Genomic DNA, 25,626 nt, shown 5'->3' on the forward strand with positions numbered 1-25,626 from the left:
CTAGGCAGGGACAAGATCAGCTTATAATCCTAGCTACTCTAGAGGGTGAGATCTGAGGATCAGGGTTCCAGGCAGATAAGTCCTTGAGACCGTTTGTTTGTTTTTTTTCTTTTTTTTTTTTTTTGGTCATGCGGCTTGAATGCAGGGCCTGGACACTGTTCCTGAGCTTTTTCACTCAAGGTTAGTGTTCTACCTCTTGGAGCCACTTCCAGTTTTCTGGTGGTTAATTGGAGGTAAGAGTCTCATGGACTTTGCTACTCAGGCTGGTTTTGAACCATGATCCTCAGATCTCAGCCTCCTGAGTAGGCATGAGCCACCAGCACCCAGCTTGTGAGATTCTTTATCTCCAGCTAACCAGCAGACAGTTGGAAGTGGGGCTGTGGCTCAAGCATAGAACACCACCATCTTACAGCTCTTAAGGGAAGAGGCAGGGCCCAGGGCCTGAGTTCAAGCCCCAGTACCGGAGTAGGAGGGAACAGCTCTCTTTCCCAAAGCAATTTACCTGACATTGCACCTCAGATTAAATTTAACAAATCACACAGACCACATTCATTTTGGAAATGTTATTCTTTTTTATTGTAAATTTGTGGTAAAGGAAAGAACATGGAAGCTGATTGTTTGGGGAACTTTGGGGAGCAGAGTAGTCTATGGGTGTGGCTGGGTGACACCCCCCACCACCACCCTCAAGGGGATCAGTGGGCCTTGACACACTCTGATGCCTGCCTCTACCACTTAATGAGGTCTGGACTTCTGGGCATCTATAGCCTTTTAACCCCACCCCACACACTCCAGGTGGGAAATCCCCAGGACAGCCCATAACATGGGCTGACAAAATAGGGGCGCACCTGAGAAAATCAGTCAACAACTGAGTCATCTGTTTGTATCACCCCCTGGACCCAGTCAGCTGGTGTCCCCCCACACCCTCCCAGGTATCAGAAACACTGAGCCTCCCTCCATAGAAACCCCAGAAGAGAGAGGTGGGGGGGGCATGGCTCTCTGCTGTGGCTCATGCTTAATTGTGGAAAAGACCATGAAATGTGGCTACCCTACCACAGAAAGAAAGCAAAAAGTATTGACCTTTTGTCCTCAGAGTAGCTTTATAGTGAGATGACAAAATTTGTGACAAAGAATGACAAAACATACTGGATAATTGGGTCCATATACCACTTCTCCTGAATTCAAGTTAGAAAAAAAATTAACAAGTGACTAAAAGTAAAATAGCCTAGGAGCTGGTGGCTCAGGCCTGTAATCCTAGCTAGTCAGGAGGCTGAGATCTGGAGGATCATAGTTCAGAGCCAGCATGGCAGAAGAGGCCACAAGACTCCTATCTCCAAACTAACCAGCAAAAGAACCTGGCTAGTGCCATGGCTCAAATAGTAGAGCTCCAGCCTTGAGCAGAAAAAAAAAAAGTGAAATTAAGAAGCCCTGAGTTTGAGCCCCAGTACCTGCACACAGACCAAAAAAAAAAAAAAAAAGAATTCTGTATGTTAGCAGTACATTTTATAGGAGTCAACAGTAAGAGCCAGTTCAATATTTCACTTTAATTTGTCCTAAAATGTAGAAAATTGTTTTTTATTTTCCTGAGTCCTTACAAACAATGACAAAATAGGATGGGGACTTTTGTTGTTGTTGTTGTTTCATTTTAACACAAAACGTGAAAGCAATGTTGTCAATATTCCTATATCCCAGGGTGCCTAACCAACGTCACAGGCCAAGTTTTCAGTGACTCATTAAATATGGCATTTGACAAAACAACATTGCTTAAAGTGAACATTTTAAAGTAGAAATGCAAGAGCCAGGTGCCTAATGGTTCATGCCTGTAATCCTAGAGGAAGCTGAGATCTGAGGATCAGAAACTAGCTTGGGCAGGAAAGTCTATTAAGACTTTATATCCAATTACCAGCAAAAAGCTAGTAGTGGAGCTATGACTCAAGTACTAAAATACCAGCCTTAAGGTCAAAAAGCCAAGCAAGAATGCAAGACCCAGAGTTCAAACCCCAGTATCAACACATTTTCTTTAAAAATGCAATATCCATTGAATTCATGGCCCATACAAAAGTATGAATTTCTAAAGCTGGGCGCCAATGGCTCACACCTATAATGCTAGCTACTCAGGTAGCTGAGATTTTAGGATCATAGTTCAAAGCCAGACTGGGCATGAAAGTCTGTGAGACTCTTATCCCCAATTAACTGACAACCACAACAAAAAGTATGAATTTCTATTCCATTAACAGTTCTGAAAGATTTTCATCTTAACAGTAATCAAACTTTAGGACATTAAAAAAAAAAAAAAAGACAAAAGCCTGGGCACTGGTGGCTCACACCTGTAATCCTACCTGTAATTTCAGCCTTAAGGCTGAGAAGTGAGGATTACGGTTTGACGTCAGCTGGAGCAGAAAGTCTGTAAGATTCTGATCTTCAGTGAACCACCAAAAAAGCCAGAAGTGGCACTGTGGCTCAAGTGGTAGAGCACTAGCCTGAGCAAACAACAGCTCAGGGACAGTGCCCAGGCTCAGAGTTCAAGCCCCAGTATCTACACACACACACACACACACACACACACACACACACACTACATAAATTTTCTTTTTTATGTAACTTGGATGTATTATGGAGCCTTTGACTTTGTTGGCAAAGCTTTTATCAGGTGTGATGCTCTGGCATGATAAAACCAAGGCACAAGAACATAGTTACAAAGAGTGTTTAGAAACTCCAGCACTTTGCACCAATTTTGGAAATATTTAGAGACATCATGAAGTCTGAAAAATTCTCCTATTCTGTTATAATAGAGGAATCACTGGTTCTACAATAAACTGATTGTGGCCCACCACTCCAATATTAAATATATGGCTATCAGTATACAGGTTTTAGATAAATCAAAAATAGTTTTAAATATTAAAACCTGGTATTATCTGTAGGTAGAGATAAATATTGTGCCTCGGATTATGTAGATAATTGTCTTATGTTTCCATTTCATTTACATGGCACTTATCAATTTTTTAACTATTTTCATTACATAAATGGTAGGCTTGTCGTTTAAAGTGTTAAATCTCTTCTCTTACAAAACACAGAAGATTTACAGGAAGATAACCAATGTACAAAACACACAGAGAACAGTAATAAAATCCAAACATGGACTCAAAAATTGAATTTGAATCTTTTGGAACTATTCTATTAATTTAGGGAAAGGAACAACACAGTTCTACGGCATCTCTTTTAGTTTCTTCATTTAAAAAAAGTTCTCCACAGCATTTGTTTTCCAAAACAGTAAATCATCTTGGTTAGAGCATCCAGCATTAAAAATCAATGAAGTCTTGTTGTTCATAAAATAAATAAGATTAAAGCCTTTCAAAATCTGATGGGGAGCCAGGCAGTGCCAGTGGCTCACACCTGAAATCCCAGCTATTCAGGAGGCTGAAATCTGAGGATCAAAGTTTAAAGCCAGCCTAGGCAGGAAAGTCTAGGAGATTCTTATCTCCAGTTAACCACCAAAAAGCCAGAAGTGGAGCTATGGCTCAAGTGGTAGAACACTAGCCTCGAGCAAAAAAGCTCAGGGACAGTGCCCAGGCCCTGAGTTCAAGTCCCAGGTCTGGCACATACACACATACACACAAAAAAGAAATCTGACAGGGATGAAGAAGGTCCACTGAATTAAAAGAAGTCAAATCAAGTGGTAAAAATTGTATTTCGTATATTTATAAAGAAAAAGTGTTTCCAAGACTCAAAGTAAACATTGAGACCCATGAAAACTTATTTCTTGGCACATGCATGCCATGGATGGGGCTGTCCTGAATGCAGAGATGGCCTGGCTAATGGGGTATCTGGGTCTAAGCCTCACTGGCAAAACCATCTCTTAGGTCCCTGGCCCAGCTCTGTTCACATGGGCCCATCGGTCTTCTGCATCTGTTGAATTTGCTTCTGAAGCTGATCCTTATCCAGTTTCATCCTGGCCTCAAGAACTTGCCTGAGGGATCCTATGCTTTCGTAGATGGCTGTAAACCCTTGAGAAAAGAGAAATTTCAAGAGTTAATGTTTGAAAAGTAATATGAGCACTGGTGGCTCACATCTGTATAGTCCTAGATACTCAGAAGACTGAGATCTGAGGATCATGGTTTGAAGCCAGCCTGGGCAGGAAAGTCTGTGTGACTCTTACCTCCAATTAACCACCAAAAAGCCAGTAGGAGAGCTGTGGCTCAAGTTGCAGGGTACCAGCCTTGAGCAAAAAAAAAAAAAAAAAAAAAAAAAAAAGCTCAGGGATAGCATCTAGGCCCTGAGTTCAAGACCCCTAGGACTAGCAAAAAAAAAAAAATGTGGAGGGAGAAAGAAGCAAAGAAAGGTTGAAAGGGGGAGAAAAGGAAGGAAGGAAGGGGGGAAGGAAGAGAGAGGAAAGGTGGGGGGGTGGAAGGGAGGAGGGGAGGTAGGAGGGAGGGAGGCAGGGAGGAAAGGAGGGACGGAAGAGAAGAAAGAACATAAAAAAGCAAATACCTGCATTCACTTCAGCTTTCATTTCCTTTATGTCTTCATTCATCTGGAGCTCCAGCTTGTTGATCCGCCCCTGTACCTTCTCTTCCTCCTGCTTTGTCCTGTGTCCTTCCATGTTCTTCTTTTGACTCTCTTCAATTTTGTCAAGTCTGGCTGACATCTGGCTGAGCTTCCTCTCCATGTCCCTTTCATTGGCTCCCTGAGATGCACAGAAAGAATTATACTTGGTTATTTCAGAAACACAGCCAGTACTGTGTTCACACCTGTAATCCTAGCTAATCAGAAGGCTGAGATCTGAGGATCTGCCCTGGGCAGGAAAGTCTGTGAGACGCATATCTCCAAATAACCACCAAAAAAGAAGGAGGAGGAGGAGGAGCAGGAGCAGGAGCAGGAACAGGAGCAGGAGCAGGAGCAGGAAGTGGAGCTGTGGCTCAAGTGGCAGAGCATTAACCTTGGGGAAAAGAAATTCATGGATACCACCTAGGTACTGGGTTCAAGCCCCAGTACGGGAAGGCAGGCAGGCATGCACATGCATGCACACACACACACACACACACACACACACACACACACACACACAAGTAAGCATTGAAAACAGAATCAGAGGCAAGAAACAATTGTCTGCTTAATTTAAGTGGTTCCAAATAAGTTAGTAGTTAGTTTCTAGGTATATGTCAATCTTGAGAGCCCCCCCCCCACCACTGGATATAACTGCTAAATCATTGGTAAACATCAATACCTACACTGTTTTCCTTTACAACTAAGGAAAGCTGTTCGATTTTCTGTAAAAGTTCTTTTTCTATCCGTTCTTGTTCCTGTTGCAACCAACTCCTTGCAGATAAAATCTGGTTACTGAGTTCTTCAACTGTACCTTTAAATCTAAAATAAGATGATAAAATAAAATGAGAATCAGGTAAATAAGTTCATTGTTAAATGAATTTTAAGTAACATTAAACAAACTTCCATATATGTCTATCAGATTTCTGATGACTAATACATACACATGCATAAAACTTTGTCCCATTTAAGTTTTCTAGGATTGTCCATGGCACTAAGTTGGGAAGTGGGGAGGCCAGGAGGATAAAAAATAAAAGAACCTGATGAGCTACATGCTAGTGGCTCATACCTGTAATCCTAGCCACTCAAGAGGCTGAGATATGAAGGTCACAGTTCCAAGACAGATGGACAGGAAAGTCTGTGAGACTTTTATTTCCAGCCATGAATGAAAAAGATAAGAGACAGTGCCCATGCCTGAGTTCAAGCCCTAGTATTGGCATCATCAACAAATAAGAAGAAAAATATGAATTCTCCAAACTTTTATTACTCTAGTCCTCTCCCTTTCCAAAGTCTTAATAATGTTTTTCTTATTGTTATTATGAAATGTAATCATAGCATGGGATAATATATACAGTGTAGGTGATTCGACTGTAATAATTACAAACACCCATGGGAGTACAGCTATCTTGTGGTATCTGGTTTTGTTGTTGTTGTTTATAAGAAGCTATCAAAGCAGAGAGCCAGTAATTCACACCTGTAATCCTAGCTACTCAGGAGGCTAAACCTGAGGATCTCTGTTGAAAGATAACCGGAGCAGGAAAGTCCTCGAGCCTCTTAGCACCAATTAATCACAGAAAAAGCCAGAAGTGGTGCTGTAGCTCAAGTGGTAGAGCATTAGCCATGAGAAAAAGGCGCTTAGGGATAGCAATCAGGACCAAAGTTCAAGATCTGGAACCAGGAAAGAAAAAAAAAAAGGTGGGAACCAGTGGCTGAGATCTGAGAATTATAATTTAAAGCCAGCCTGGGCAGTTAAGTCCATGAGACTTTTATCTCCAATTAACCACCAAAAAGAGCCATGAGTGGGGGTATGGCTCAAATGGTGGAGCTCTAGCCTTGAGGGAAAAAAAGCTCGGGGACAGTGCCCAGCACCCAGGCCCTGAGTTCAAGCCCCAGAACTGGCACATATACACACACACTATACATACACCCAGGAAAGAAGAAGCTATGTATGATCAATAAGGTATAAGAATACTTAGGCAAAGACTATGTTTATCAGACTTGCTTACAGCTAGATATGACACATGCCATGTGTAAGTGCACATGAACCAATTCTCCCTATATCCAGCTGGGGCTGGTGCATCATACACCACCACACTGCACTGTCCCAGTTTCTTGGCTTCCTGCCCTAGAACCACTGATGTTAGAGTTATGTTGCAGCCACAGCAATGGATCTAGCCTGTTCCTGAACTAATACAGCCACATATCACCCAGTCAGCTTACAACCTAGAACTCCAACCAGGGCCGAATATCCTAGGAACCACATTTATCTGAATAATTTCTCATCATTTAATCCAGGTTATCCTTTGGCAAAAAATGTCATGTGTGTGTGTTCTATCAGATTATCTCAGGTGGTATCAGATTGGGTGCATCCCATTAGATCACATGATATTGGAAGAAATTTAAAAAAAAAAACAAGATTATTGGGAGAGGGTAAGGGGAAGGAAATGGGGACAAAAACATAAGAAGGGGTATCAATGTGTGAGAAGTAATCCACCTACTACCCAGCAAAGTAACTATAACCCCTCTATACATTACCCCGACAATAAAGTAAATAAGTAAATTAAATTAAAAAAAACCACAAATGTGACATAAAGTCAGAGTTTATATAATAGACAACTGATTTTAATGAATCAATTTCTTACTTAGTATCCAAAAGCTGAAGCTGGTGATTGCTATCTCGGTGGGACATCTTCAGTTTGGTACTCTGCTCTGAGATTGACAAATCCACTCTATTCAGTAGCTGAGAAATCTGGAAGAGAAGGTTTTTCTCATAAATATCACACCTCAGGAAAACATTTCATAAGCTCCATGCTAACCGGTGGTATTAAGATCCAACTCAGTGAATTCATTATGAATTCACCTCATGTTTCCACCTCCGTTTTCCTTCTTAAACACCCATGAAAAGCCAGGACTGGAGCCCTGCCAAACACTGCACATCCTCAGCACTAAACTTCAGAGTTCCCTAATGGGCCCTCTGCTGCCCAGCACATACACATACATACACACAAATCCATCTAGGTGACAGTCTCGGTCTAGATCAAGTCTACCCCGCAGCAAAGCCCCTGCACCTCTCCCACTGCCTACCTGCCCTGTCCCTTGACTTTTTACCAACACTTACTATAAAACTAAAATCATGTGAAAATGTTCACATTTTCCCCAAGAACTACAATGTTCCAGATTCTTTAAAGATTTGTGACAGCCATCCTATTCGGAACAAAGAACAAAGCATGTGCCTTTTCTGATGGTTTGCTGTATTTTACTTGGCTTGGTTACAGGCAGACTTAAGATTTCCTTTGCATTCATTTTCTGGTATAATAATTGCATCCTTGGTTTTGTTTTTGTTTTTGCCAGTCCTAGGGCTTAAATTCAGGGCCTGGGCACTGTCCTTGGATACTTCTTGCTCAAGGCTAGTGCTCTGCCACTTGAGCACAGTGCCACATTTGGCTTTTCTGTGTATGTGGTACCAAGGAATTGAACCCAGTGCTCTGTGCATGCTAGGCAAGCATTCTACCACTAGGCCACTCTCTTAGCCCCCTCATTTATTCTTTAAAAACAAAAAGGATCTTTTAATATTTTCATAATAGTTTTATAAAATCTGAGTTTTTTATATGATAGCTTGAAATCCTTACGGAAGGGAGTTAAGAGAAGTTTATTTTTCCCTTCCTTCCTTTTTTGGGGGGAGGGGGCAGTCGTGGGGCTTGAATTCAAGGCCTGGCCATTGTACTTGGACTTTCTCAAGGATAGAACTCTACCATTTGAACCACTTCCAGCTTCTTCTGTGTATATGGTACGGAGTAATTGAACCCACAGTTTTGTGCATGCTATATAAACATACTACCACTAGACCATGCTCCCTATCCCTACTTCCTTTTTTTTATTGTACCAGTCCTAGGGCTTGAACTCTAGATCTGGTGCTTTCCCTGAGCTTTTTTTCAAGACTAGTACTCTACCACTTGAGCCACAGCTCTAATTCTGGCTTTTTAGTGATAAATTTGCGGTATGACTTTCCTGCCTGGTCTAGCTTCAAACCTGGATCTAAATATCTCAATTTCCTGTGTATGAAGCTAGGATTATAAGTGTGATCCACTGGCCCCTGGCTAAGAGATACTTTTAGAGGTGAAATTTACAATTTGGGGGTACAATAATTGTCTTAAGAAGTAGGGGAAAATCATCTTTACAACTAGAAATGCACTGGAAAATCTTGGTAGTATAGTTGTCAGATTCAGGAAGGGGATTCCAGTGAATGAAAGAAAGGGAGAAGGGAAAGGAGACGCTTTGATTTGTTGACTTGCATAAACCCATGCTGCAGGGGGGGGGGTCCCAGCCCATTTCTTCTGCAAGAAAAACTCCACGTCATGATATTCTTAGCTGAGAATCAATTCCCCACTTTTAAAAGCTACCTGAAACAGTCTTACCTGTCCTTCAGCATCTTTGATTTTCGTTTCCAAGATCAGTTTGGCAGCTTGTTGCTCCTTGTTCAGATGTTGGAGACCTTCGTAGGTTGTCTTGTGTTCAGCTGAAAGTCTAGCTATGCTGGCATCACACCTGCATAGGAAACAGCTAAGTTGCTTCTTATGAAAATGTTAAGACATGCACAGACTAGGAAGTACAAAGCCCCAGTCAGACAAACTGTACAGTCCTTCAGGTTGTACACACAACCTGTGTGTGTGTGTGTTCCTGGGACTTGAACTCAGGGCCTTGAACTCTTGCATAGCTTTTGCACTTAAGGCTAGCATTCTACCACTTGAGCCACAGCTCCACTTAACAGTTTTCCAATAGTTAGTTGGAGATAGGAGTTTCACAGACTCCGGTCCAGACTGGCTATGAACTGTGATCCTCAGATTTCAGCCTCCTGAGTAGCTAGGATTATGGATGTGAATAACCAGTACCTGGCTTCCACCAAGCTTTTTATTTTACCAAGGTTCTAGAGCCTTCACGGAGTTGCCCTCCACTAGGTACCATGATCGAGTGAGAATTATTCCAGGAATGCAAGTTCATTTTGACAATAGGAAAGCAATTAATTTAATAAGCCATGTCAATAGAAAAATAAGCCATGGAACAAAAGCATTTGACAGATTCTAACATCTCTTTCCCTACCCCCTGGAAGTACTAGAGTTTGAACTCATGGCCCTATAGTTATGTAACATTCTTTCTTGCCTTTCTTGCTCTACTGCTTGAGCCACACCTCTAGCCCTGTCTTTTACTATACAGCTCAAGTGACAGAACACTTGAGGTGAAAAAAAAAAAAAAAAGCTAAAGGATAGCATCCAAGCCCTAAGTTCAAGCCCCCATACTAGCACCAAAAAGAAAAAAATTAATCCATACTCCTTTAAGACAATTATATAATCAATGCAAGAAAGTCAAACTTCTGCCAGACTTTTTCTTTCACATAGATTCATGTCAACCATCAAAGTCTCATTAGCATTCCAAGGGAAAGACAAATATAGTCACAAAACAAAGAATATCTGGTGCTCATAATAAACACTTTTGATGGTTTCTGGATAAAGTATTTGTTACAGAGAAGGAGCAAGTTGACGAGAAAAGAATGACAACTTCAGAGAAACTGAAGAATGTATGATCCCTGAACATATTTAAGTTAGTTTCTCTAGTTTGCATTAGATCCAGTGTCATAAGAATAATTTGAAGTTGGGAGCTGGTGGCTCATGCCTGTAATCCTAGCAACTCAAGGAGGCTGAGATCTGAAGATCATGGTTTGAAGCTAGCTGAAGCAGAAAAGCCTGGGAGACTCCTCTCTCCAATTAACCACCCGAAAAGGTGGAAGTAGAGCTATAGTTCAAGTGGTAGAGTGCTAGCTTTGAGCACAAAAGTTAAAGGACAGAGCCCAGGCCCTGAGTTCAAGTTCCAAATCTAGTACACACACACACACACACACACACACACACACACACACACACACACACACACACAAAACCCTGCTTTTAGGCACATATACCTAGCATTGAAGACCCTAAAGCCTGGAGTCTGCAAAGATATACCCTGCTTCCATCGACCCTCTGGTTTCTTCCCCTCTGACTCTTTGCAAGGACTCATTCCTTATCACAAAGGCTGACTCCAGATTCACTTACAAACAAGCACTTTCCTGTACTTGCCCCGGAAGAACAGCAGGAGGCAGGAGAGGCCCATAAGTGGGGTAGATCATTGAACCTGGACTCCATCCCAGTGCATGAAGTACTTTGTGAAGAAGCTCTGAGTTCAAACTCCAGTGCCATCAAAAATACATAAATATTTTAAGTCCAACTCTGAATTGTTCAATTCAGTAAACATACTATCACCTTACTAAATTATACACCAGTGGAGGGAGATCTCTGCTCACTCCTTCCCACAAAGACAGGGCTAGCTCTAGAAACCCAAGAAACTGGAACCAAGGCTGACTCTACCACTAGCTTTTATTAGCAAAATGAGAAATGGATATAGCAAAAAGAAGTTGAGGACTGGGTGCTGTAGGCTCACACCTGTAATCCTAGCTAAGATTAATCAAGAAGCTGAAATCTGAGGATCTTGGTTTGAAGCCAATCTGTGAGACTTTTTTTTTTTCCATGTCCTGGGGCATGAACTCCAGGCCTGAGTACTGTCCTTGGGCTTTGTCAAGGATAGAGCTGTACCACTTGAGCCATAACACCACCTCTGGCCTTTTTCTGTGTGGTGGTGCCAAGGAATCAAACTCAGGGCTTCCTGCATGTTTGGTTAGCACTCTACCACTAGGCCCCTGTGAGACTCTTAATTTCCAATTAACCACCAGAAAACCAGAAGTGGTGCTGTGGCTCAAAGTTATAGAGGGATAGCCTTGAGAAGAAAAGCTGAGAGACAGCTTCTAAGCCCTGAGTTCAAGCCATATGGTTGACAAAAAAAAAAAGTTTAGGGCCAGGAGTTTGGCCTAATGGTAAAGTGTTTGCCTAGCATGCACAAAGATCTGGGTTTGATTCCTCAGTTCCACATACATAGAAAAAAGCCGGAAGTGGTGCTGAGGCTCAAGTGGTAGAGCTCTAGCCTTGAGAAAGTCCAAGGACAGGGCTCAGGACCTGAGCTTAAGGCCAGGACTGGCAAGAAAAAAAAAAAAGTTTAGGAAATCAGATGTTGTAGTTCATACCTACAATCTAGCTACTCAGGAGACTGAGGTCTGGAGAATCACAATTCATAGCCAGCCTGGGTAGAAAAGTCTTTGAGACTCTATTTTCAAATAATCAGCAAAAAAATCTAGGCTGGAGGCATGGCTCAGGTGGTAGTCTTCCAGCTTTAAGCAAAACAACCACAACAAAAAAGAGCAAGTGCAGGCCCTGAGTTCAAATTTTACTATGCTTCCCCTCTATCCCCACCCCCTCCAAAAAAAGAAGAAAAAAAAAGAAAGATTATAGGTATATGATTGAGGGCACATGCATATATTCCCCACTAAAATATTGTTTATAGAGAACAAAAATAGTGTTCGTTGTTGTTATTTAGTTTTTTGAGACCTGGTCTTTCTTCGTAGCTCAGGCTGGTGTTGAACTTGAGATCGTACTGCCTTAGTCACAGCCAACCTGACAAACAGATCTTGATAAGCAGAAGTGCCCAGAGTTGATCCCCTACCTGGCTACTCTTCCTCGGAGATCTCCCAAACCAGACAGCTGGCGCATCTCCAGGGTCTTTAAGGCAGAATTCGTCCCATAGCTAATGTTGTCCCTGGCACGGATCTGTTCCTGGAGGACCTGGACAACAGCAAATGCCAACAGAGGATTCTTGGTACATTCTCAGACCACACAAGCATGGTGTGTGTGTGTGTGTGTGTGTGTGTGTGTGTGTGTGTGTGTGTGTGTGTGTGTGTGTGTGTGTGTGTGTGTCTGCGTGCGCGCGCGCGCGCATGCGCGCACATGTGTGCACTACAACTCTGCTTCTGGCATTGTGGGGGTTAATTAGAGATAAGAGCAACCTATAGACTTTCCCCCCAGGCTGGTGTTGAACCATGGTCCTTAGACCTCAGTTTCCACCTTAGATCTCATGAGCTACCACCAGTTTGTTTGTCTTATAACTTGGGCGAGGTGGCAGGGCTGGACAGGTCGAATGGCTGAACTGAATGAAGGCCTCAACCACTGGCACCTGAAAGTTTGTACAATTTATTCCCTATTGCTGGAATCAGGATCTCGCCAGTCTCCAGCAATGCAGGGGTTTCTTAAGCATGTACTTCTGCTTATCTGTCTGTGACTAGGAATCATGATCAGTAATGCTTCTCCATAAACCAGGAAGCCAACCTAACGCGGTGTAAGTTTGTGGACATCAACTGGTTTTGTGTTCCTGTTCTCAATAATTTGTGATTTTTCTTTTGATTTTTTTTGGAGGTCTGTTCTGTATTTGGAAAAGTACACTTGTCATCCTAGCTACTCTGGAAACTAAGGTCTGTGGATCACAGTTGGAAGCCAGCCATGCGTCCACTTCCACCTTTTTGCTAATAAATTGGAGATAAGAGTCTCTCAGATTTGTCTGCCTAGGTTGGCTTCAGATCTTGATTCTCAGATATCAGCTTCTTCTAGGATTACAGGCATGAGCCCCCAGCACCCAGCTACTTTTTCTTTCCCAGATAGTCTCTCTTTCTGTCCAGTACTGGCTGGCCTCTGACCATCATCCTCCTTACTCATGCCTCCACAGCTTAAGATCACAGATGTATTCCATGGTGCTAGCTTATTAACTGAGAAGGGAGGAGGGCTCAGTAACTTTTTGCCTAAGCTAGCCTCAAACCTCAATTCTCCCATTTCTCAAGTGCCTGGGGATTACCAATGCCCAATTTTTTCTGAATGAACTTACTCAAGGAGTAAGAATGAAAAACGAGCTACAGTCACCTCTGAATGACAAAACATTAGTCATCTGAACATATTCCTGCAAGGGAACTTCAGATCTGACTAATTCTCTGGCACTCACCCACTGGCTAGACAGCCATGGCGAGTGAGCTCTCTCCCTTAATAGCAAGCAACACCTATGAGTTCCAGTTTATAGCAGGGAACACATTTATTCTCTATGGAACTCTTCGAATGTTTGTCCATATTATAACATTAAAACAGAGGACCTCAGCCTCACGTTGGTGGCTCATGCCTGTCTTCCTAACTACTCAGGAGGCAGAGAGCTAAGGATCATGGTTCAAAGCCAGTCTGGGTAAGAAAGTCCATGAGACCCTTTATCTCTACTAAACTACTGGATGCCACAAATGGAGCTGTGGCTCAAGTGGGAGAGCATCAGCTCCTTGAGCAAACAAAAGTTCAGGGACAGCACCCAGACCCTGAGTTCAAGCCCCAGGATAGGCAGATGCATGTGCACACACACACACACACACACACACACACACACACACACACACACGAAGAATATATAGTTTACTATTAAGCATAAAGAGCACAAAATAAATCCATTGTATGATGCGAGTTACATGTTAAGAACCCTTAAAGTACTAGAATGTTCCTGTTTTGTTTTTCCCTGGAGGAAAATTATGCCAGATTCCTTATTTTTTATGTTTCCCACAGAGAACATACATTTCTTTTATAACCAATGAGGGGAAAAATGAATGTTTTTTAATGATTTGAAACAAGAAAATCCCATTTGAGTTTTAGAGTTCTTACGCAGAAAAACAAGGTATTGTATTAGAGATGCTTTGAACTATACAGAAATTAAATGCAAACACAACAATAAACACCACTAGATCTGGCTTCATACAGTAGTCACAAGACTGAAAAATACATGAAAAGCAGAGTTTCAAATTTAAGGTAATTCTAGAATGAAGCATAGGAAAAACAGGACCATGTCTGAATTTGTCACTGGACAATAATACAGCATCCTCATACATTCACTTGATAATTAGTGTGTCCATAAATAGCTTATTATGACTCCACTATTGCCAGTTCTAGAAACTGTGTTTTGCCTGCCTGCCTGCTCTATGCACAGTCCTGAGTAGGAAGCTGATTTGCAGCAAGAGAGACTGTAGATAGGTAAGTGCATGACCAAACCCATGCATGCATGAAGAGAACAGGCTACCATTTTGAAAAGGAGACTGTGTGTGTGTGTGTGTGTGTGTGTGTGTGTGTGTGTGTGTGTGCATGTGCATGTGCACACCAATCATGGGGCTTGAATTCAGAGTCTGTGCATTGTCCCTAGGCTTTTGTACTCAAGGGTGGTGCTGTACCACTTGATCCACTGCTCCACTTCAGGCTTTCTGGTGGATAATTAGAGATAAGATTCCCATGGACTTGCCTGCCCAGGATGACTTTGAACTGTGATCCTCAGATCTCAGCCTCCTGAGTAGCTAGGATTACAGATTACCTATCTTAGCAGACATCTTTATATTTTTCTAAGATCTAACCTCTCCCTAAAGAGCTTTCCTTCTCAAAGTTGCCATGGTCAAAGATGATGTGTCAGCCACCATGGTGAGGATCTCCCCCTGCCCTCCCCAACCCCTCAGGCAGGGCATCAGTGCGTAGAAACAACCAGAGAAAGAAGGAGCTCTCCTTCTAGTTCTTCCTGGACTGGCGAGGACTTGGGATAGCATAATTCCAATATGGCACAGACAGGCCCACCTGCACCGTGCAGCTCCTCATAGGGAGTGGCCCTCCTGCCTCCGCAGTTCTACATGGGAGCTGCAAGTTCCCCAGAGCTCCAGCCTTATGGATGGCATTTGTTCCCACCTGGGTTTGCAGAGCTGCATCCCCAAATAGAAGTGTGGCCCTCCAACACACAGGAAGTCCAGTCATCCATTCTTCCTCACCCCCAAATCCACCCACTTCCTCCCCTGCCTCTCTCAGTTCCTTCCTTGAGCTTCACCAGAGCCAACTCAGTGATGCTGTGCACATTCCTCTTTCGTTTTTCTTTTCTTTTTTCTTTCTTTCTTCCTTCCTTCCTTCCTTTCTTCCCTCCCTTCTTTCCTTCCCTCTTTCCTTTCTTTTTGCCAGTCCTGAGGTTTGAACTCAGGGCCTGGGCACTGTCCCTAAGCATTTCTCGCTCATGGCTAGCACTCTACCACTTGAGTCACAGCACCACTTCTGGCTTTTACTGTGGTATTGAGGAATTGAACCCAGGACTTTATGCATGCTAGGCAGGCACTCTACCACTAAGCCACATTCCCAGCCCTCGTTTTGGTTTCTGTGGAGCGGGGAATGGAATCCGGAGCTTGCTAGACAAATGCTCTATCGCTGGAGCCAAAATCCCCAGCCCTTTTAAAGACACTGTTTGAACAGTTTACAGTGCAGTATGTTTTAAATTGCAGCTTTGTTGTTTTTCAACATCTGAAATGCATTTTATGTAATGATTATTCTTGTCTAGGCAGACAGCCCTCCTTTCCATTTACATATATTTTTGGAGTATGCAAATTTTTGAGATGAAAAAGATTATTTCTATTGTAGAGAGAGAAAACTGAGTAAAATCTAATTTGGGCAAAAAATGTTTACTTTGGGTATCTGAATGTTTATTTTGTATGTATAGGAGTCATTTTGTTTTGTTTTATTTTGTTTTTCTTTGCCAGACATGGGGGCTTGAACTCAGGGCCTGGGCATTGTCCCCAATCTTCTTTTGCTCAAGAGTCTCATGGAGTTTCCTGCCCAGGCTGGCTTCAAACAGCGGTGCGTAGATCTCAGCCTCTGGAGCAGCTAGGATTATAGGCAGGAGCTACCAATGCCTAGTTAGCGGTTGGTTTTTGATGTAGAATGTATCATTAAATATTTAGTCCTCAGAAACTGTCCATAAAGCATATCATTATAAATTTAAAAGAGCTGTCACATAAGCAATGATAAATTATGGATTATCGATAGTGGCTGGCTAAAGTCATTACCACTCTCCCAGAAGACCAACCCTGGCCAGTAGTGGGTGGTGAGTAGATGGTGATAGTTCTTTTGCCTGCTAGTCTACAGACTTGGACTCCCCTGGAGTCTTTGGTTCTTGCTATGTCTTTGGCCTTTGGAAAACCTGAGACATTGCACCTAAGAAATCACTAAAGACATGATCAACAGATATGTATTCTCATTGGCTGCCCACAGCCATCTGTCTATCTCCATCTTTTTCTTTTTGGTGTTAGAACCTGAGTGCTGTCCCTGAGCTTAACACCTACGCTCTATCACTTGAGCCGGATCTCCACTTTTGGCTTTTCTAGCGTGATTGAAAATATAAGTCTCAAGCTGGGCAGGCATGATGGTGCTCACACCTGTAATCATAGCTACTCAAGAGGCTGAGATCTGAAGATCGAGGTTCAAAGCCAGCCCAGGCAAGAAAGTCATGAGACTCTTATTTCCAATTAACCACTAGAAAATGGGAAGTAGGGCCGTGGATCAAGGGGTAGGGTGGCAGCTTTGGGCTGAAGAGCTCAGGGACAAATGCCCAGGTGCAGGGATAAGGTGGTGGCTTAAGCTGAAAAACCCAAGGACAGCACCCAGGCCCACAACTGACAAAAACACATACATATATATATTATATATTTTAAAAACATAGTATATATTTATATTACACATATATCCTCATGGACTTTCTTGCCTGGGCTGGCCTTGCACCCCAATCCTCAGATTTCAACCTTCTGAGTAGCTAGGATTACAGGCATGAACCACTAGTGCCCAGCCTAAATTAAATTTCTAAATAAACAAGCAAATATATATTGCTCAAATAAAAGTCACAGTAAACTACAAATTCATAGACTATCTTGGCCTTTACTTCCCTTCCCTCCCCTCCCTTCTTTTCCTTTCCTTTCCCCCTACTAAGGCTGGAGCCAAACCTGCATCTTTGCCCATGCTACAGGTATGCTGTACCAGTGTGCTACTGCACAGACCAAGAAACACCTAAGCTGTTTGGAGATGAAACTGTATAATGTCTAATAATTATACCTAATAATTACAGGCTAGAAACACTTCATCCAGAACAGTGAAGGCTGACCTAGTAATTCATTGAATAGCTGTCTTCAAAGCATGAGACAGCTATTAAACTTTCTCATCTATTTCTTTCTCTCCATTTTCCTAATCAGTGAGGGAAATGTGGAATAACCAGAAATATAACTGACAGGAACTGTTCTCCATTGCTGAAGTAAAGTCATTTCCTTGGTGATCATTAAGAACAGATGAAGAGGCCAAGAGTTTGGCCTAGTAGTAGTGTGCTTGCCTAGCATGCACGAAGACCCAGGTTCAATTCCTTGGTACCACATACATAGGGAAAAAAAGCCAGAAGTTGTGCTGAGGCTCAAGTGATAGAGCTCTAGCCTTGAAAAAGTCCAAGGACAGTGCTCAACCCAGAGCTCAAGCCCCAGACTGGCAAAAAAAAATCTAAAACAAGATCAGATGAAGCCAGGCGTGGTGGCTCACACCTGTAATCCCAGCTACTCAGGAGGCTCAGATCTGAGGATCAAGGTTCAAAATCAGCCAGGACAGAAAAGTCTGTGAGACTCTCATCTCCAGTGAACCAGCAAAAGTCTGGAAGAGCATTATTAGTCTCAAGTGGAAAAAGTTAAGGACAGCAGCCAGGCCCTGTTCAAGCCCCAGGACTGACACATACAAATCAGATGGTGAGGGGATTTGGACAGGCACTTCTGGGAGTGCACCGCAATCCTGTGACTGGCACCCACCGTACCTCAATATCCCGGTTCAGTTGCTTCACAATGGCGGTTATGTTTCTGATGTGTTCCTCCAGGAAAAGCCTGGCCAGGCGGTCCCCACCACCCTTGTTCTGCATCTTCTGCAGACTGCTGACGATGTCATCTTTAATCCGAAAGGCGTGCTCCACCAGGGCAGCTGTGGTCTTCTCATGGCAGAGGATCCGGTCCTCGAGCTGCTCCACCAGGCTCACCGATGGGTAGGGAGCCATGCTGAGGGACTGGCTGTGTCTTGGCATGGTTCTCACACGCCTGCATGGGAAGCCATGGGACAGGGCTGGTCAATGTGGAAAACAAAACACATGTAAAGCCACATAGAAGACTTCCGACACACGCCTGGCACAGTGGCTCATGCCTGCAATCTTAGCTGCTCAGCAGGCTGAGATCTGGGGATCGTGCTTTAAAACCAGTCCGGGCAGAAAAGTCTGTAACATATCTTATCTCCAATTAACTACCAAAAAGAACCAAAAGTGGCAGTAGTTGAGATCTGAGGATCATGGCTTGAAGCCAGTCCATGCAGGAAAGTCTATGAGACTCATCTCCAGTGAACCAGCAAAAATAAGTTGAAAGTGGAATGTGGCCCAAGTGGTAGAACACCAGCCTTGAGCTAAAAGGCTAACGGACAGTATTCAGGTCCTGAGTTTAAGCCCTGGGACTTGTGTGCATGTCTGTGAATGTATGCATGTGCACATGTGCATGTGTGCATATGTGTGTGGTGTATACACACACACACACACACACACACACACACACACACACACACACACACACACACACACAGAGACTGAGTTCCCAAAGAAGGAAATACAAATTATCTATCCCAGTATTTCTGGCGTGTGTGTGTGTGTGCCTGACAGGATATGCAGATAATTGTGTCCAAGATCTTGATGAGAGTCCATGATCTCTAGGAGCCAGAGGCCAGCAAAATTGGGCACATGGAGCTATCTCCTCAGTAGAAGCGGACTTCTCTTCCATCCTTTCTTGCAGCCATGCTTACAAAGGGGACAGAAATGAGTGAAGCACTCCATGCACAAGGCAGTGGGAAGCTGTAGGGGCCTTGGGAAAGTGGAAGGAGCATTCCCCCAACTAAAGGGAGTTACAACAATGCCCGTCCCTTGAATGGCCATCTGGAATTCAGTCTTAAATGTTCATCATCTCACAATTAGAAAGAGAGAGGAAGGGCAGGAAAGGAAAGAAAGGAGACTCAGACTTGTAAGTGAAGTCATCTCATTTTTCACCATTCAGCCAGATGCTGGTGGCTCCTGTCTGCAATCCCAGCTACTCAGGAGGTTGAGATCTGAGGATCCTGGTTTGAAGCCAGACCTGGCAGGAAAGAGTCTCATGGGAGACTCTCAAGTAACCATCAAAAAGCTAGAAGTGGAACTGTGTGTGGCTCAACCATGAACTTCAAGATCAGGCCATGAGTTAAAGTCCCAGGACTGGCACGTACACACACACACACACACACACACACACACACACACACACACACTATTCTTGGTATATGTGGCAGCCACGTGGTTTCCTCTCCCATGGGTACCACACCCCATGAGCCCACTGGGGTGCTGGGAAGTGGAACTATACCTTAGATGCATATTTTCCAAATATTCTACCTTTCCTCAGTGACTCGAGTGGGAAATGCAGCGCTCCGTCTGGCCATTTTTATGAATTCACATCTGTTGGGACACACAAGCATTAAAAGCATGGAACAATTCACACCTCAAGCTCCAATGACCTCCAAAGCTTAGTGTGGAGTTCCTAAAGTGGCAATCAACAGCAAATGGGCCCAAAAAGGAGAAGAGAATCTTGCAGAAACCAAATTTGCCTGAAATGAATACTGCTAATCCTCCCTAGACAGATCAACAAGGATAGTGAAATAAAGTTTCCTTATATCCCATCTACATACCACACTTGGGAAAAAGAATCAATTTTCCACAAACAAGATTTCCTTCCTTCCTTCCCTCCTTCTTTCTTTCCTTCCTTTCTTCCTGTAGTGTCTTTTTTCCTTCCCTCTTTTCTTTCCTTCCTACTCTTTCTTCCCTCCTGCCCTTGCTTCTTTCCCCTCCTCTTTGTTTTCCCCTAGTCTTGGGATAGAACCCAAGCTGTTCCCCAGGGTAGGCAAGTATTCTGCCACTGAGCTATATAACATCCTCAGAGGACAAGGTGGTCTCTTCAGCTTCTCTGTAGAAATTTTCAGTAAACTATATCAGTAAATTTCATTTTAGTGACTTCCATGGCAATTAAGAACACTTATTTCTAAATTAATCTAAAAATAAAAACAGCACATGACCATTAAGATTTGATTTAGCAGAATGTATCTATGAGAATCATTTTCTTCCTGAACACTTCATTACAAGCTGGTTGCTGGTGGCTCATGCCTGTAATTCTAACTATACAAGAAGGTGAGATCTGAGGAGCCAGGTTCAAAGCCAGTCTACAGAAAAAAAGTACATGAGATGCTTATCTCCAGTTAACTACCGAAAAGCCAGAACTGGTACTGTAGTAGAGTGGTAGTGGTAGAATGTTGGCCTTGAGTACAAAACTTCAGAGAAAGCACCCAGGCCTTGAGTTTAGGCCCCAGGGCTAGCACATACTCTCAAAAGATATTAAGAGATTCAAAAGATGGGCCGGGAGTTTGGCCTAGTGGTTAAAGTGCTTGCCTAGCATGCATGAAGACCCGGGTTCGATTCCTCGGTACCACATACATAGATAAAAGCCAGAAGTGGTGCTGAGGCTCAAGTGGTAGAGCTCTAGCCTTGAGAAAGTCCAAGGACAGTGCTCAGGCCCTGAGCTCAAGCCCAGGATTGGCAAAAAAAAAAAAAGAGATTCAAAAGAGCAAAAGAGAAACCCTAGGAAGAACTAGAAGATATCTCATTTCCTCCATTTCCAAAGCAGATTCTTTGTATTTATTTATACTAAGTAAATATATAATCTGCATCTTGATACTTTGTATCTATTTATTTATATATGTATATATACTTTGTATCCATCTACTGAGTTTACTTTGCATCTTGATATGTTTTATCTACTTTTCTGTTTACTTTGTATCTACTTCTGTACTTTATTTCAATGCTTTGTATTTCTTTCTTCATTTACTTTGTATCCATACCTGCATTTACTGAATGTCTACAGATCCTTAAGGCTCACACCTAATATTTCTAACTTATGAGTTCAAGCCTCTTCCCTGCACACAAAAGATACACTTTATTATATGATGCAATCATTTTTATTGCCTCTTCTGTATGAGGGGCACCATTCAATTCCCCTAACTCATTTGAAAACTGGAGAAAATTTTAAAGATTTCATGACTTAGTTTTTCAATCCAGCAGCTAACAAGCTTACAATAATAAATGCCTAGAAACAGTGATTGTGCTCAGTAATTAGCTCTCCATTCTATACTGACTTCACTGAGCTTTCTGATTGACACCATTGTTTTGGCATCATTGTCTCTCTGGTGTTTTATTTTTAGAGTTTCAAAGTGTGAACATTTCACTTTCCTAGACAAAGAATTTCAAGATTTAAACAAATTACATTTTAAAAAAAGAAAGAAAGAATAATTCATACCAAATAAGGTACAATGCCCAAAGAATATTTAAGTGTCAAAGAATTTCTACCAGTGACAGTAAATAAAATTAAGCCAAATGTGAAAAATGGTATTTGAAACATAGGTGCTTCATACTTCATTGTAGTAAGCTGGGCACCAGTGGTTCATACCTGTAATCCTGGCTACTCAGGAATCTGAGATCTGAGGATCACAGTTCAAAGCCAGCCCAGGCAGGAAACCCCATGGGATTGCAATAAATTGCCCCCCAAAAAAACAATAACTGGAACTGTGGCTCAAGTGGCAGAGCACTATCTTTGAGCAAAAAAAGCACAGACAATGCCCAGGTCCTAAGTTCAAGTCCTAGGACTGGCACCAACTAAATAAATAAATAAAATATTTGTGATTTTGAGGAATCTGACAGGTAAGACACAAGTATTTTTAACACTTTAATGACATATAGAGACATTAATGCCAATAAGTATGTTTTTATAACTAATGTGACACTGGGTAGGAATGAATTCTAGAGTACCATTTTAGTGTAAAATGACAGATAAAGTTAACCAACCAAAATGACAATTTCTATTAAATAAAACCAAGAATCAGTCATGTAAAAACATTTTTCACTTCACTGTTAAAGTATAGCACTGATATACTGTACTGAGTGTTTGACTATTTTAAAAAGAAAGAAAGGGAAGTGAACTATGGCTCAAAATAGTAGAGTGCCAAACTTGATCAATGGCCAGGCCCTGAGTTCAAGCTCTATGTCCAACAAGGCAAAACAAAACTTGGGGCTGGGAATGTGGCTTAGTGGTAGAGTGTTTGTCTAGCATGCATGAAACCCTTGGTTCAGTTCCTCAGTACCACATAAACAGAAAAGGCCAGAAGTGGTGCTGTGGCTCAAGTGGTAGAGTGCTAGCCTTTAGCAAAAGAAGCTTAGAGACAATGCTCAGACTCTTGAGTTAAAGCCCCCAGACTGGCAAAAAGTTAAAAAAAAAAAAAGAAGGGGCCAAGAGTTTGGCTAGTAGAGTGCTTGGCTAGCATGTACGAAGACCCAGGTTCAACTCCTCGGTACGGTACCACATACATAGAAAAAGCCAAAAGTGGTGCTGTGGCTCAAGTGGTAGAGCACTAGCCTTGAACAAAACCCAAGGACAGTGCTCAGGCCCTGAGTTCAAGCCCCAGGACTCGCAAAAAAAGAAAAAGAAAGGAAGGAAGGAAGGAGGGAGGGAGGAAAGGAAGGAAGGTAGCGAACCAGGCACATCTGTCATCCCAGATATTCGGGAGACTGAGATGTAAAGATTGCAGATACGAGCTCTGGCAGGAAAGTCTGAGAGACTCTTACCTCCAATTAACCACTAAAAATCCGGAACCAGCCCTGTGGCTCAAAGTGGTAGAGCACTAGCCTTGAATGAAAAAGCTCAGGGACAGCACCCAGGTCATAAGTTCAAGCCCCATGACCAAAAAAACAAAAACAGAAACAAAACAGGAAAAACATTTATGACTAAAGTCGTTACAATTTGACAGTGGGAAGGAAATGCCTAGGTCCTTATAGTTAAACAGAGATGAGAGAAGATAGCCTCTCCTCCCCTTTACTCCTCTCCCTTCTACCCTCCCCTCTTCTCTTGTGGTTTTACTAAGACTGGTCTCATTACGTAGCCCTGGCTGGCCTTGAACTCACAAGCTTCTTGCCTAAGCCTCCAGAGTGCTGGGATTATATATGTATACCACTACACTCACCAAAGAAAAGGTGTTTCTTACTGTTAGGGTTGTGGTTCAAGTAGCAGAGCACTTGCCTAGAAAGAACAAGTTTATGAGTTCAAACCCCATTACTATTTATTTTTTATATTTCTAGAAAGAAAAGGCATTTCATAAAATATCCCACTGTGTTTAGCAAAATATGTTACAAATCATTCTTTTCATATGTGAACTCTGGTTTGGAAAGCCATCTGCCACCAGAAACACCTGATTCAATCCAGTATAACCTTGATCCTCACTGTCCTGGAGGGGACAGATAGATGGAATGGCTAGAGAAGATATGACATGACTTTCCATAGATCCCAAGCAGTAAATGATGTAATATCTCTCTAAAATCAAGGACAGGGTTGGGGATGTGGCTCAACTGGTAGAAAGCTAGCCAATGTGCAAAAACACCAAGTATGAATGTGAGAGTGTGAGTCTCTACCTTGAATCAAAAATAAATAAATAAATAAAAAGCAAAAAGCATGACTACTAGAACCATATATATGTATATATATATATATATATATATATATATATATATATATATACAGAGAGAGAGAGAGAGAGAGAGAGAGAGAGAGAGACTTTTTTTGCCAGTCCCTGGGCTTGAACTCAAAGCCAGAGCTCTATTACTTGAGCCACAGCACCAGTATTGGCTTTTTCTATGTATATGGTATTGAGGAATTGAACCTGCGTCTTTGTGAATGCTAGGCAAGCATTCAACTACTAGCCCAGCCCTACATATACTTTTTTGTTGTTTTTTGCCAGTCCTGAGGCTTGAACTCGGGGCCTGGACACTCCCTAGACTCCTTTTGCTCAAGGTTAGGGCTCTACCATTTGAGCCACCAAACAGCTTCCACGTTGTTCATGCCAGGAGGTTCACAGACTTTCTTGCCTGGGCTGGCTTTGAATTCTGATCCTGAGCTCTCAGCTTCCTCAGCAGCTAGGATTACAGACATGAGCCACTGGTGCCTGGCTTTTTCTTTTTTTTTTTTTAATGAAATGGATGTGAAGAAAACATTAGCCAGGTTAGCCAGGGAAGGGAAAGGCACCTATAGCTACAAGACCAGATATACTTCTCCATTCGCCATCATCTCCCTGTGGATGAGGGGGAGGTATCCACTCTCTGTTCCTTCCTGGCCTCTTAGCAGATGATAGAGCAGTAAGAGTAGTCCCTAGCTGGGTGCGGGTGGTTCACACCTGTAATCCTAGTACTCAGGAGGCTGGGATCTGAGGATTGTGATCCAAAGCCAGCCCAGGAAGAAAGTCTGTGACAGTCTTACTCCAATTAATTATAAAACCAAAACTCTGGAAGTAAGGCTGTGACTCAAGGGGCGGAACGATAGTCTTGATCATAGAAACTCAGGGACAGCATTCAAGCCCTGAGTTCAAGCCCAGGACTGGCACAAACACACAATCAAAGCATTGTATGGAAGTGTTCCTGGGAGTGCTCAGAGGTCTAAACAATGAGTGCTTACACAATCTCCGGCAGGATGCTGAGATATAGAGACCCAATATAGTGGCTACAATATGTACCTGACAGGGTGGCGATATGATTACCAAGTGGTCATGTCACCACTGCCTCATGGCATTCACTCTTCCCATCACCCTCTCCCTGTGGACTTGTGGCTTGCTTGTGACCATCAGAGCACACACCCAGAGACCAGAAATGTCACAATCCCTTGTGCTCTATGGCCAATTGTAGAAAGCTACGGTTCAGATACCAGATCACACCAAATGTGCTTCTGATTATGAGGATTAGAACAGCCTTTCTTGTGACTGGTGGGTTTTTTTGTTGTTGTTTTGTTTTGTTTTGTTTTTTTTTATGGTCCTTGGGCTTGAACTCAGGGCTGGGCATTCATTGTCCCTGGGCTTTTCTGCTCAAGCCACAGCTTCACTTCTGTTTTTGTTTTGTTTTGTTAATTTTTTTTTTCAGTCATGGGACTTGAACTCTGGGCCTGGGAGTTATCCCTAAGCTCTTCAGCTCAAGGCTACTGCCCTACCTCTTGAGCCACAGTGCCACTTCTAGCTTTTTGGTGGTTAATTATGAGTCTCACAGGCTTTTTAATGCCTGGGCTGGCTTTGAACAGAGATCCTTAGATCTCAGCCTCCTGAGTAGCTAGGATTACCGGTGGGAGCCGCCTTGCCCAGCTTGTTTTGTTTTTGTAGTTCACTGGAGAGAAGAATCTCACTGATTTTCCTGCCAGGG

General features: G+C 42.7%; 1 protein-coding gene across 4 annotated transcripts in view; it reads right to left on the bottom strand.

Annotated features, from left to right (window-relative positions):
• Positions 1–474: 474 nt before the first annotated feature.
• Fam81a (family with sequence similarity 81 member A) overlaps positions 475–25,626 on the bottom strand; it is a 37,118-nt gene continuing 11,966 nt past the window's right edge. For 3 of the 4 annotated variants that reach the window (XM_090358287.1, XM_090358284.1, XM_090358285.1), the window contains exons 2-9: positions 19,718–19,809; positions 18,112–18,385; positions 12,124–12,242; positions 8,955–9,084; positions 7,182–7,288; positions 5,226–5,361; positions 4,486–4,681; positions 475–4,001 (exon numbers count right to left, since the gene is read on the bottom strand). In XM_090358287.1, coding sequence (XP_090214413.1) covers positions 3,877–4,001; positions 4,486–4,681; positions 5,226–5,361; positions 7,182–7,288; positions 8,955–9,084; positions 12,124–12,242; positions 18,112–18,385; positions 19,718–19,728 — 1,098 coding nt within the window. In that variant the 5' untranslated portion in view covers positions 19,729–19,809 and the 3' untranslated portion in view covers positions 475–3,876. Of the gene's footprint in view, positions 4,002–4,153; positions 4,214–4,485; positions 4,682–5,225; positions 5,362–7,181; positions 7,289–8,954; positions 9,085–12,123; positions 12,243–18,111; positions 18,386–19,717; positions 19,810–25,626 lie in introns of all 4 variants that reach the window. The other variant, XM_090358288.1, reaches the window with a different exon arrangement.

This window comes from Megascapheus bottae, chromosome 25 (assembly GCF_031878675.1).
Source record: "Megascapheus bottae isolate mThoBot1 chromosome 25, mThoBot2.hap1, whole genome shotgun sequence".
NCBI classification, from domain to species: domain Eukaryota; kingdom Metazoa; phylum Chordata; class Mammalia; order Rodentia; family Geomyidae; genus Megascapheus; species Megascapheus bottae.